Source organism: Anolis sagrei, chromosome 1 (genome assembly GCF_037176765.1).
Source record: "Anolis sagrei isolate rAnoSag1 chromosome 1, rAnoSag1.mat, whole genome shotgun sequence".
Classification (NCBI taxonomy): domain Eukaryota; kingdom Metazoa; phylum Chordata; class Lepidosauria; order Squamata; family Dactyloidae; genus Anolis; species Anolis sagrei.
Genome location: NC_090021.1, coordinates 164,761,042 through 164,774,963, shown reverse-complemented (window position 1 = coordinate 164,774,963; position 13,922 = coordinate 164,761,042). Strand labels below are relative to the sequence as shown.

The 13,922-nt window shown below is 39.2% G+C and overlaps 1 protein-coding gene across 3 annotated transcripts in view; it reads left to right on the top strand.

Annotated features, from left to right (window-relative positions):
* ALS2 (alsin Rho guanine nucleotide exchange factor ALS2) overlaps positions 1-13,922 on the top strand; it is a 64,548-nt gene that overhangs the window by 30,608 nt on the left and 20,018 nt on the right. For all 3 annotated transcript variants that reach the window (XM_060783176.2, XM_060783170.2, XM_060783183.2), the window contains 10 exons: positions 2,484-2,646; positions 3,511-3,642; positions 4,844-4,972; positions 5,720-5,790; positions 7,873-7,939; positions 8,725-8,927; positions 9,227-9,292; positions 10,808-10,906; positions 11,942-12,106; positions 13,612-13,723. In XM_060783176.2, coding sequence (XP_060639159.2) covers positions 2,484-2,646; positions 3,511-3,642; positions 4,844-4,972; positions 5,720-5,790; positions 7,873-7,939; positions 8,725-8,927; positions 9,227-9,292; positions 10,808-10,906; positions 11,942-12,106; positions 13,612-13,723 — 1,207 coding nt within the window. The remainder of the gene's footprint in view (positions 1-2,483; positions 2,647-3,510; positions 3,643-4,843; positions 4,973-5,719; positions 5,791-7,872; positions 7,940-8,724; positions 8,928-9,226; positions 9,293-10,807; positions 10,907-11,941; positions 12,107-13,611; positions 13,724-13,922) is intronic.

The window sequence follows — 13,922 nt, the reverse complement described above, 5'->3', positions numbered from 1 at the left end:
GTTTTGTTTATTATTTATTATTATTATCATTTGAAATTAAATCTATGTGATGGATTGCCAAAGGCTTTCACAGCCAGAGTCACTTGGGTGTTGTTTGGTTTCCAAGCTGTATGGCCATGTTCTAGCAGCGTTTTCTCTTAATGTTTTGCCTGCATCTGTGGCAGGCATCTTCAGAGGGAGAAAATGCCAGCCACAGATGCAGGCAAAATGTCAGGAAAAAATGCTGCTAGAACACAGCCATAAAGCTCGGAAACTACACAGCACACCACTAAATTGTCCAGAGGAAGGCAGCTAAAATGCTTAAAGGTCTGGAAATCATGTCCTATGAGGAGCATCTTAAAGAGGTGGGTATGTTTCACCTGCAGAAGAGAAGGCTGAGAGGAGACATGATCACCATGTATAGATATGTGAAAGACTGGCATAGGGAAGAAGGAGCAGGCTTGTTTTCTGCTGCCCTAGAAACTAGGAGGAGTGGGTTCAAATTACAGGAAAAGAGATTTCGCCTGAACATTAGGAAGAATGTCCTGACTGTAAGAGCTGTTCAGCAGTAGAACTCTCTGCCTCAGAGTGTGGTTCAAGCACCTTCCTTGAAGGCTTTTAAACAGAGGCTGGATGGCCATCTGTCAGGGGTACTTTGTGCTTTTCCTGCATAGCAGGGGATTGGACAGGATGGCCTATGTGGACTCATCCAGCTCTATGGTTCTATGAAATGTGTGGTTAATGTGTAATAATTTCTGTATTTGATCTTCAATGGAGCCATGCTACTTTTAGTAAGAAATTACAAAACCTGTAGAGTTGTAACTGAACCTAGTTGGTTTCAACTAAATCCCACAGTAAAAAGTTAATAATGGTTAACTGAAGTGCTACCAATTTTAATAATGTGTGGTCTGGATCCAATCTGTGTTGCTTTTCTGTGGGAATTAGTTGTAAAGCAGGGCAGATATTCATCCATGCCCTAACCCAAAGAGTGATTTGAAGTTGCAAGGCATTTCTACTGGTCAAGCTATGTAAGCTGATGCCATTTGGTTTGGAGGAGAATGGACCGTTGACAATATAATTTGCAGTACCTTCACCTGCTTCTAGAGAGCACTACGAATGACGAACCTGGACCAAACTTGGAACACAGTCCCGTCCCCCCGTCCCCCCAAATCACGCACTTTACATCCTGCTGAGGTCTGGGGGAGGATGGACCATGGACAATGGGATTTGCAATACCTTCACCCTCTTTCAGAGAGCACTGCAATCCCCACCATTGGCAGATATGGATCAAACTTGGCATGGATGAGAGCTATAAAATTCTGACTGCCCATACATTTTCAAGCAGACCCCAATAGCTATGTTCCCTCTTTGTTATCAGATCATTTTATTTCAGAGTGGTATTCTTTGATTCTCAGAAAGATCGAAGCAACTGGCCTGTCTTTGGAAGATTCTTAATATTTACAGATGTGTTCCCTTACCACATAATTAATTCCATGCAAGCATGGAGTCATAGCAGCTTATCTTCACATCTTGATTAATCCAGCTCAGAGGAGAACTTTGGTGATTGCAAGATGTAATGTGTTGCCATCAGCTCTTTTGGATGCGGGATATAAAAACGTGGAACATTACAAAAGGGTTTGATCTGGTGACTTGGTCTCTGTTGAAACACTTCACTATTCTTAGTTTGTTTGCCCTAAATATGATAATCTATAGATGAAATACCAAAATTCCATGTTTTTCACAGTGTTTTCAATGGCAAGGGTGTCATAAACTTCCATATCTTCTGAGATGGTTGCAAATTTTATTCTTGAGATTTTGTTGTTCATTCGTTCAGTCGTCTCCGACTCTTCGTGACCTCATGGACCAGCCCACGCCAGAGCTCCCTGTCAGCCGTCACCACCCCCCAGCTCCTTCAAGATCAGTCCAGTCACTTCAAGGATGCCATCCATCCATCTTGCCCTTGGTCGGCCCCTCTTCCTTTTACCTTCCACTTTCCCCAGCATAATTGTCTTCTCTAGGCTTTGCTGTCTCCTCATGATATGGCCAAATTCTTGAGATTAGCAACTTTTAAATATCTCGTGTTCTATTTTGAAATGGTCATATGACTGATCAAATAAATAATAATAATAATAATTATTATTATTATTAACTTTTAAATATGCTTCCCTTTTTATCTGTGACTTCCTCTTGTTGCATATGCCTATGTTGTGATGTTGTTGTATGCCAATAAAGATTGTGTGTGTATGAATTAGACAGCACCTTGGAACTATCTATGACGTTCAGAGAAAAAAGTGCAATGTATGAAAATAAATTCTGCTAAAGTGGATCTGTTACAATCACTAATATTTATAAAATAGCCACTTTCATATTTCGCAATGGAATAATTTTTTCTCACTGCTTGGACTTTTTATCTTAAAATTTTTCTTGATTTGTCATTTAACAAAATTGTTGTTTCTGTATGTTTTTAGTACAGCATTTTAATGCATGCTTCTTTTTACTTGTAGGGATTTCTTAAGTAAAAACCAGGCCTTGCTCCAGGATCTGTCAGAGACAAATGAGGAAACTTTCCAATTAGTGGAAGTGCTAAATGCTCTGTTTTTCTTGCCGCTCAGACGACTTTATAATTATGCTAGAGTTTTACTAAAACTTGCTACATGTTTCGAAGTGGTAAGTTATTAGATATAAAAGTTTCAATTATTCTTCCATTCTTTGATATATCCCATGATTATAATTACTAGAGCCAAGATCTAGTGAGGCAGTTCTGCTAACAGAATTGCTTTTGTCAATGCAACCAGGAAGTGGAGAAGATCTCTCTTCTGCTCGCTATTCACTCTAAAGCTGGTACTTAAATGCTGGGAAACTTCCCACCACGCAGGGGGCTTCTGGGAAGAAGAAACCCCCTGCAAGCAGCGGTTTGCTTTCTGCGGACTTGCTGTTTAGTGGATAGGATTGAGAATTAATATTTTAATACATTTATACATTTTGTGATTTTAAAGCCACAAAATGTATACAAATATATTAAAAATATTAATTCTCAACCCTAACCGCGAAACGGCGAGTCCGCGGAAAGCAAACCACGAAACATTGAGGGAACACTGTACCACACAATTAAACAGAAATTAACACTTTCAAACCAGGAAAATATTTTTTATCAAATGTTGTTACATAGGAATAGGCGCATAATAAGCCTTTTTTAAAAAACAGAGTGAATCATCCTAGACCACAGATTGGGAAACCTCTTGGTTAGAAATCATAGTGAAGTCAGTGGATCTCATCACTTGAAACATTCCAGATTATTTCAAGAGTAATACAAAAGTAAGAGTGTTTAAATCATAAGTGCTGCTACCATTCTTGCTTTGATTGAGCTTCCTTCATCAATATATTACTAATACACACACACTACCATGCACAGTGATCTTATTTAATAAACTCACTTAATTCTTAAGAATCGATTTCTCTTAACAGTGCAACTGTAATTAAATATTGGGATTAATCTGTGAAAACATCAATCGGTGCCATCTTTATTTGTAGACATCTCCAGAATACCAGAGTCTTCAGGATTCTAGTTCTTGTTATGAAGCCCTAGCTGTCCATCTGAGCCGAAAAAGAAAAGAAGCAGAATATACGCTGGGATTCTGGAAGACATTTCCTGGGAAAATGACAGTAGGTTGACATTGCTGTCCAGTTATAAACTTACTGTATTCTCTGACGGGACAACAGTTGTGCTATAGGTTTCCATTGGCTCTTTATATTGTGGCAAAACTTTAATTTCAGAAATACTTTTAGACAATATATATCGGCATACATCTTACCACATCTATATTGTCATTGGGACTAATACAAATTCAGACCTTGCCTGTGATGCATAATATATTCCAGGGTTAATGAACTATATACAGTGAAACCTCTACTTAAGAGTGACTCAACTCTTAAGAGCATATTCAGGTAAGAGCTGTCACTTGGCCCGGGTTTTACTTTGACATACAAGCAGCCAGAGGACTTTAAAGCTTCAAGGGAGCAGCCTCCATGCCTCGTGCTCTTGTCCATTTTGGGAGACTGCTGTTCGCTTTGCTGTTGTTTGCTTTGTGGAACTTTGGGTTAGTTGATTTTGTGCAGTTTTTATTCCTGGTATGTTTGGCTTCATGAAAAGGGAGAGGGGGAGAGAGCAAGAGAGGGAGGGAGGCTGGAATGAGTACGTTATGAGGAAAATGATGCTTCTGCCTCTTCACTTCATGAGTTTGGCTTCCTTGCCACAACTTGTACTTTTACTAATGTATAAATATGTGAGAGGAAGCCACAGGGAGGAGGGAGCAAGCTTGTTTTCTGCTTCCTTGGAGACTAGGACACGGAACAATGGCTTCAAACTACAAGAAAGGAGATTCCATCTGAACATTAGGAAGAACTTCCTGACTGTGAGAGCCGTTCAGCAGTGGAACTCTCTGCCCCGGAGTGTGGTGGAGGCTCCTTCCTTGGAAGCTTTTAAACAGAGGCTGGATGGCCATCTGTCAGGGGTGATTTGAATGCAATATTTCTGCTTCTTGGCAGGGGGTTGGACTGGATGGCCCATGAGGTCTCTTCCAACTCTTTGATTCTATGATTCTATGATTCTATGTACATTTAAACATTATTGCTTATTTACCAAGTACATTTTCTTATTTAAAAACATGCAACAAAAAGGGGGAGGGGGATTTGTGGGGCTGGAACTGATTAATAGCTTTTCCATGCATTTCAGTGGGAAAATGTGCTTTGAGATAAGAATGTTTTGAGTTAAGAGCTAAATAATGGAGCAAAGTAAACCCTTAACTCAAGGTATCACTGTATTAGTCACCGTCAACCTCATTCATGCCCCTCTTTTCCGTGGTAGGATTCCCTGAGAAAACCTGAGCGACGATTAATCTGTGAAAGCAGCAACCGTGCTCTGTCCCTGCAGCATGCTGGGAGGTTCTCGGTGAACTGGTTCATCCTCTTCAATGATGCCTTGGTCCATGCTCAGGTTTGCTCTCACTGGACATTTAGAAGTGAATAATTCTCATTGTGTGTGGCTGGATAAGGCAATAGGGATAGTTTCCTCAAATGTGGCTTTAACTATGTAGTTACTGGATGTTTTCAGCCCCTAGAGAATAACAGTAGTTTTCAGGTTAGGGAGGTATATACATCATGTGCAGAAAAATTCAAGAAGAAATTGAGAACCTTAAAAGAGTTGCTGGGATCAAATAGAGGCGTTTGAGTTTGGAATCCTTCCTACTAGGTTTTCTGAACACAATTCAAAATCCATTTTTTTCTGCACTCTTCCATTGGTGTTGTATCTTACCAATTTATGCTATTTGGATTCATACTTTCAAAGGTGTCTTTAAACTACCTTTACTTGTTTTATACAAAATCTCAAAAGCCTTAGGATAGTTCTGCTTGTACATAACTTTATTTCAAATTTTGTTTTCAACTTTAGCTGATAATATTGTCATTTGTATTCATTCAAACATGCTTAACAGTGAACTCAAAGATCAGTGGGTTTATAGGCCTATATTTCTGTTTGCAAATTTGACTTAAGTGTATCACTGTTGCATTGAGGCTTGGGAACTCATTGAAAGATATAAGCTTTAGTTAGTGATTTTAGCAGTAATTGAACCGCAGTAGCCTCATTTACTGGCATTTGCTATTGAAAAGGAGGGAAATAAAGAAGAAATTCAGTGAGTGATTAAATACCATTGAGTGAACATTTCTGTTTTATGTCTTTGTGCAGTTCTCAACTCATCATATTTTTTCCTTATCCACACTGTGGGTCGAACCAGTTTCGGAAGAGTCTGGCAATATGTAAGTATTCCTAAGTTTCCCTTCAAGGACAATGAATTACAGTTTAGGAACTAACTTACTCCTTTCATATTTTTGGCACCCCAGTCCTCTTCTTTGGTCTGTTGTGATAATGTACTAATCTTTTTATAGACAGTATTTTGCTCAAAGATAATGAAGCAAATATTGTTCATCTGGCCCTTTTAAAGCCTTTGTTAGTTGATGTAGGTGCACTTAAAGATGAGCCTTACATTTTAGAACTGTTTGTAATGATAAATCCCTTAAATAAATACAAATCTAGGCTGTGTTTCCATTTATTTATTTTTTGTCATATCAGGAGCGACTTGAGAAACTGCAAGTCGCTTCTGGTGTGAGAGAATTGGCCGTCTTCAAGGACGTTGCCCAGGGGATGCCCAGATGATTTGATGTTTTTATCATCCTTGTGGGAGGCTTCTCTCATGTCCCCCACTTGGGGAGCTGGAGCTGACAGAGGGAGCTCATCCGCCTCTCCCTGGATTCAAACCTGCGACCTGTCGGTCTTCAGTTCTGCCGGCACAGGGGTTTAACCCACTGCGCCACCGGGGGCTCCTTTGTGTTTCAATATGACTGAAGAATGTTGCTGTATTTCTTGTATGTACATAAATAGGACTATGGGCCTCATCACACTTTAATCAACTTTAAATCCATTTTCTGCCTCCTGCAGAATTCTGGGGTGTGTAGTTTAGGGAGGAGGCTTGAACAGCCTCCCTAAACTACAAACCCCAGAATTCTGCAGGAGGCAGAAACCAGATTTTGAGTGGATTTTTTCTCTAGTGTGATGAACTTATATGATCATTTTCTTCAGAAAATGTTTGCAGATCTATATTCATAGGGAGGTTGCAAGGGAGGTACTATTGCTGCCAAATTCAGATTCCTGACGATCTTGATGATCTCGGATTCTTGACAATTCTTGACAATCTTATATTCCTTTTCTCTATCCCACTTTTTAAAAAACTCTTTGCAGTTCATATGATTCTGGGAATGTGTGTGGAATCAACTGGGAGAATCTGGGTGAATTATTAGAAAATAGAATCCTGTTAAATAGAATTTGTAGCAGTTGGAGAAATAAACTACAACAAATATGCCGTGTAACTAAACATACAGCATGTGATTAATATGTATAATATAGAGCTGTGGGCATCAATGGAAGATAGAGGGGGAGATAAGAAAAATATTTACACCAAAAATATTTTAAGGGGTATGTGAGCTTTCCCACTATATTTTGGGTTGCAAACAAAGCCTGTGCTTGGCCCAAATTGGCCCAGGTGCCCAAAAAGTGTGGTGACAATGCACACTATGCCCCCTAGTGGATATTTTGAGATCTTTCTTTTTTTGAACAAAAATGGTTTTGATCTCTGGAAGGTCCAGAGACCTCCAGAGATGTTTGAGAATACCCTACACACCCCTTAGAGCAGTGGTCCCCAGATGTTTTTGGCCTTCAACTCCCAGAAATCCTAACAGCTGGTAAACTGACTGGGATTTCTGGGAGTTGTAGGCCAACAACATCTGGGGACCCCAGGTTGAGAACTACTGCCTTAGAGTGCATTTGTAGGCACTGTAGATTTTTTTAAAAAATCAACCTGGGGAGAGGCATGTAAGATTAAAAAATAACCAATTTTGTGCATCTGTTCTGTAGAACGTGAGAATATTTTTTACACCTAGCCTTCCTTGCTGTTGCATATGTAGTGGAAACGAATGGATTAGGTGACACTTGCTATTGCAAGTGTCATTTAATCCATTGGTTTCCATTCTATTGCACGTGTCACATTTTCCATTTTTCACACATTCTTTGGAGAAAATACTTCACTGAGCTGAAAAATAAAAGGGTTTGGAATTTGACCTGAGATGGACTGCTTTTCCAGCAACACACAGGAGAAAAAAGCAATATCTCTTTGCATATGTTTGCTTGCTTTGAAACCGATTTTGTTTATGACAAAAGTAATTATCTGTACAGCTCTTTTTTACTTTCATGGTGGTTTTTTTCTTCAAACAAACAGGAATAGAGCTGCTTTATTTCTTGTGCTTTAAAGCCTTCTATAGTCTTTGCATTCATTTTGTCTGTGTTAGGAATGGTTTGAGGGTCACTACACCTGAAGAGCAGTTCATTCTTATTGCATCCACTCCACAGGAAAAGGTAGGAAGATACAAAAGCACCTTTTATTTCTTATTTATTTATCCTATTTATACCCCACCTTACTATACCCCATAGGGGACTCTAGGCAGCTTACATATAAGCAATAATTCAATGCCTTAGAACACATACAATTCCAATTATTTCTTGTCCTTCTCCTCCATGCTGTTCACAAGATGAGTTACTGACACTCTATTTCTATGCAAAAGTAAATTACTACATTAATGTAGAGCTCTAATAAAGCTGTATCCTTTGTAGAACAGAGCTTCATTGGAGACATTTTAGCCATTCACTCTTTTAGGAATGATGTACAAGGCAAGCGTCTGCTTGTTGCATTCTGCATTCATTGTGGAATCAATATATAATTTCCCATCTCAGAACAAGTGTAACATTCTGCCTTGGAAGGAAGATTGAACTTAATCACTGGTCTTCATAAGGTGGGTTGTGGTCCAAAGCTGAATGATGTCTGGCCTAAGATGATTCAAATCAGTGGTGACACAGCCAATTCTTTCTTTTTTTAATTTTTAATTTTAATTTAGTCTGTGCTTTTAAGAGGGAGAAAAAGAAACAAATAAGAATGACATGGTGATAAAATTAGATACAAGATCTGAAAAGTGTTAAACTAAACATTTCAATGATATTCCATGTTCATTGATTTTGTGTTGCAATAATAGGCCTGTGAGTCAAACTCCAGGTGGTTTTGCATAAAAGTAGATGGACAAAGAGAGGGAATGGAGGAACACAGGGGGCAGGCAAGCCTTTGAATTTATTTACTGCTATTGTTTCAGACTAAATGGTTGAGAGCTATCAGCCAAGCTGTGGATCAGGCCTTAAAGGGAACATCTGACTTGCCTCCCTATGCGGGAAGTGGAAGCATTCAGAGGCAGGAACCTCCTATCTCGCGGAGCGCCAAGTACACCTTTTACAAGGATCCTCGGCTTAAAGATGCCATTTACGATGGCCGATGGCTTTCTGGAAAACCACATGGCAGGTAAAACTGTAGAAATCATTTTTATGTACCTATTACTTAGATAAGAAAATGTTCCAGCTACTTAAATTTATATCAGAGAAGAACGTTTTTAAAAAGTTTGAAAACATCTTTGAGTTGGGTAGACTATTCTGCGTTTCTAGGCTAGAAACGCAGAATAGTCTACCCAACTCAAAGCCTAACCTTGAACTCTGAAAGCTAGTAGGGAGCAACCCAGTTGCCCCTGAAATAGTCCTTCATAAAGTGAATCCTGATGTTTCAGACAATAAATTTGTTGAACAATTTTTCTCTTTGTATTTCAGAGGAGTGTTGAAGTGGGCAGATGGACGAATGTATTCTGGCATGTTCAGAAATGGCCTGGAAGATGGGTACGTAAAATAAGCATAACCAGTTGGGATATAACAGGCATGGGCAAACTTGGATGTTAGGAATTGTGGGAGTTGAAATCCAAAACACCTGGAGGGCCCAAGCTTGCCTATGCTTGGGATATAAGGAAAGGCATCCTATTTGTCATTACATATTTGTTGGTGTTAAAAGTGAGAAATGCAAAGTGAGCTCTTTTTGTTATACTGTCACATAAATAGCAAGACATCTTCTAAAGCTGACTTAATTGCTGTCCCAAGCACCTTGCAATGTAAAAGTCTGTTCTTGCTTTCCTTGCTTTCCTTATTATTAAGAGACGAAGCGAATTTTATGTAGTTTGTATTTGTTGTATAGTCATATGTTGTTGATACTGGCCTCTGTAACTGTCTTTTTATGTGTACTGTACACCGCCATGAGTCGCCCGTAAGGGCTGAGAATGGCGGTCAATAAGTGCATCTAATAAATAAATAAATAAATAAATAAGTTACTATTGAGCATTGTTTCACCTCAATTTCCATCAGACCCAATCACATTGCCCAGTTAGCGATAATGGGCTGCAGCTTCTCCAGCCTTGCTCCAGTGTTACTGAGTCGAGGTCGGTTTTCTTATTAATTGATTTATTAAATTACAATTTTTTTGCCAGCTGGCACCAGGGCATTTAGTCTAAGAGCCATTTCTTCCTTCCAAAACTCTCCTCAAAGTACTTTTTTACCAGCTCTATGGTCTCAGCCTCCTACATTTATCTCTTAGATTCTAGCCCAGTGGTTCTCAACCTGTGGGTCCACATATGTTTTAGCCTTCAAGTTCCAGAAATCCCAACAGCTGGTAAACTGGCTGAGATTTCTGGGAGTTGTAGGCCAAAACACCTGGCCTACAACTCCCACAGGTAGAGAACCACTGTTCTAGAACTTCAATTTTGCTTCCTTTGATCATACTGCATTGTTTGTGACCTGCTCATTTCCACTGATGGGTTTTTCACTCACCTATTTGTGTGAGGCACAGAAACCATGATGAAAAAGAGCACATTTCCAAACTATCGCTATGGTTCTTTGAGTGGTCATCTGTGCCCTCAGATAAACTGCTTTAATCTCCTTGTTTCAGGTCATGGGTTTTTGAAACTGAAGGGAAAGGGTGGAGTTCTCACCAAGGCTATTCAGCTTTCATACTTTTTGAATGGGGTCTCTGAGTGAGGGTAAAACCCCATTCATGTGTGGACCTAGATGACAAAGATTCACAGTTGCATATAAGCAGCCTTGGAGGCTTTTAAACAGAGGCTGCATGGCCATCTGTCAGTAGTAGTTTGATTGTGCTTTTGCTGCTTAGCAGGAGGTTAGACTAGATGGCCTATTATTCTATCATTCTATGATTTCAGAGCATCTCGTTACCACATAAATTTGCACAGGATTGCTGCCCAGGTTATAGGTCTAACTGTAATAATTAATTAATTTTGGATTTTGTTAGGGTTGGATCTTTTTACCTGATTTTTTAATGTATAGTGTATGAATGTTTCATGTTGACAGACATGGTGAATATACAGTACCAAACAAAATACTGAAGAAGAATGACCACTATGTTGGATATTGGAAAGAAGGCAAAATGTGCGGACATGGCACCTACAAGTAAGTCCAACAGCATGGGAATTATTTTGAAGGACATCATACGTGGTGAAAGAAAAAATAGCAGATAAACCACAAATTTCAAAATCTGCTTGAAACAAGCTAGTCGTGGTTGGACTAGGACTCTGGGAGAACACAGTTCAAATCCCGGCTCAGTTATGGAAATTCACTGAGTGACCTTAGGCCCCTTCTGCACTATCCATATACCCCAGGATCTGATCCCAGATTTTCTGTTTATCCCAGATTGTATGGCAGTGGAGACGCATATAATCCAGATAAAGTCAGATAACCTGGAATCAGATTCTGGGATATAAGGACAGTGCAGAAGGGGCTTTAGGCAAATCACCTCCTCCGCTTCAGAGGATGGCAATGACAAACCCACTCTGAACAAATCTTGCCAGGAAAACCCCATGACAGATTTATCTTAGAGTCGCCATGAATCAGGAATGACTTGAAGGCATACAGAAATAAGATCTGAAAGGCTTTGTTTGAAATACAGTGCACTTCCATACAGAAAACAGCATGAAACATATGCCTATGTAACAGTTACCCATGTGAGTTAATTTTGATGATTTTAATAATTTATTTATTTATTGTGTCAGAAGCAAACCAAGGGTACAGTTGTAATGTATTTAAAAACACAAACCAAGTTTAAAAACTTGGCATTATACTAAATGTCCTTTGACCAGTCGCCGGCCACTTTGAGTGCCTCTGGTGTTGCTATGAGAAGGTGTTGCTATGCAGCTATTTGGAGTGTATCTGGTGTTGCTATGCAGCGACTTGTCAGCATTTTAATAATAATTGGATAATTAATCTAGAACTGGTATCCACATACCTATCTATTCTTTTTCACTGAAAAGAGGAGAAGATTTAAAATGGTTGTAAATATGTTGACAGCAATTACATGTCTTCTGAATCTGTCTGTTGCATTTGTTTGTAAGAATCAAAGGAACAATTTGTAAAGAAACAGAGAGCAGTGTTGTGTATCCTTGAACATCTTCACATTCTTTGTGCAAAGAGACATGCTATCTCTTTCAGCTATGCCACTGGAGAAGTGTATGAAGGGAGCTTTCAGGATAACATGCGCCATGGCCATGGTCTCCTGCGTAGTGGCAAACTGACTTCTACTTCTCCCAGTATGTTCATTGGTCAGTGGATGATGGATAAGAAGACTGGGTATGGAGTATTTGATGACATTACAAGGTGAATAAATCCTGAACATTGCAGTCAAATGTGCTAAGTGCCATAGCTGGAAAATATTTATTTGGCTAAATCACTAAGGAGCCTTATTTGTTGTCTGTCTATCTCACTTTTACTTCAATGGGGTTCAAAACAACTTCTGATTCAGATATTTGTAAAAAAAAGGGGGGGGGTATTGCTTGCTTAAATTAAATAACACTGCCGTGGAATGTAGTAACATACTAACTTTGAATTCTGTATCAAGGGAGCTAAATCATGCATTTAGTTCTGTTCCTTGGTAGAAGGATAGGATATAAATCCAATAAATAATAATAAATGTTTGCCAACAATTGCCAGTATTGGAAAAAAGGAATGGGAATACTTTAGTTTAGTTCACATTTTAATGTAAGCCTGCATAATTCATGGTTTTTGGACCAATGCACAAAGTGAAAAGTAGTTATTCTTTGGTATTCAGGCTTTTCTGAATTAGCAGTTCCCCTATCAAAAATACTAACTAAATATTGTGTTATATTTTCTTTTAATGTTAGAGGGAAGCGAACACATAAATGCTCTGTATTATTTTTAAAATGTACATAATTGTACAATGTTAGGGGAACTTTTAAAATATATTATCTAGATCTATTTCAGTCTGGTTTCAGGCCTGGTTATGGGACAGAGACAGCTTTGGTTACCTTGGTGGATGACCTACGAAGAGAACTAGGCAGTGGGTGTGTGCCCCTGCTGGTTCTCCTGGACCTTTCAGCAGCTTTCGATAGCATCAACCATGGCACCCTTCTGAGATGCCTTTTTTGGATGGGTGTTGGAGGTACTGTTCTTCAGTGGCTCCTTCCCTCCCTGGAGGGACATTATCAGAAGGTGGTGCTGGAGGACTCCTGTTCGAACCAAGAGATTAGAGGCAGTTGTTTCAACTGTTGAACAATATGAATTGCACATGAAACTGGCTTGTCATCTCTGGCCTCATTATAGGTTTTTGATGGAACCCTAGTAATTGCTGAAAACACTCCTACTTATGAGACAAGATAGCCATTGCTTAGCCCCCCCCCCCCCCCCCCCAGATGTGAGCAAAGTATAGCTCTCCCTGTGTTGAATTACAACTTCGGCATTTCTCACCAATTGCTATGTGACTAGTACTGATAGAAGCTGCCATTCATACTGCAACTTTAGGGCTGCAGAAATGATATAATAATAATAATAATAATAATAATAATAATAATAACAACAACAACAACAACAACAATAACAACAACTACTACTACTACTACTACTTTACTTATATTCCGCTCTATCTCCCCAAAAGGGACTCAGGGCGGATTCCAAACATAAAAGGCAAACATTCAATGCCCAAATACAACAATACATTCATACTAATAAAATTTATACAACCCAACATCTAAATACGAGTTATAACTTAACAAACTAAAATTAAAAAGCACAGCCTGTTATAACAGACATAAGACAAAACATGCTGGTTTATTGCTTCTGACAGTAATGTCTTCTTGTCTCTTCAGGGGAGAAAAGTATATGGGAATGTGGCAAGATGACCTTTGCCAAGGCAATAGTGTTGTAGTCACTCAGTTTGGACTGTATTATGAAGGAGCCTTTAACAACAATAAAATGATGGTAAGTTGCATGTAAACTGGTGTTTGACAACTGACGGAGCCATCTTGGGAGTGCCTGAATTTGTTTTGCTATTGGAATATCAACAGTGTTGCAGTAAAAATGTACTAAGTAGTGTTATAGAGGTTTTGATCCAATGTTCAATGAGTTGAGCGAAAGGAAGGTAGACAGAAGGTGGTCTGCGGAGATGTCCACTGGAGAG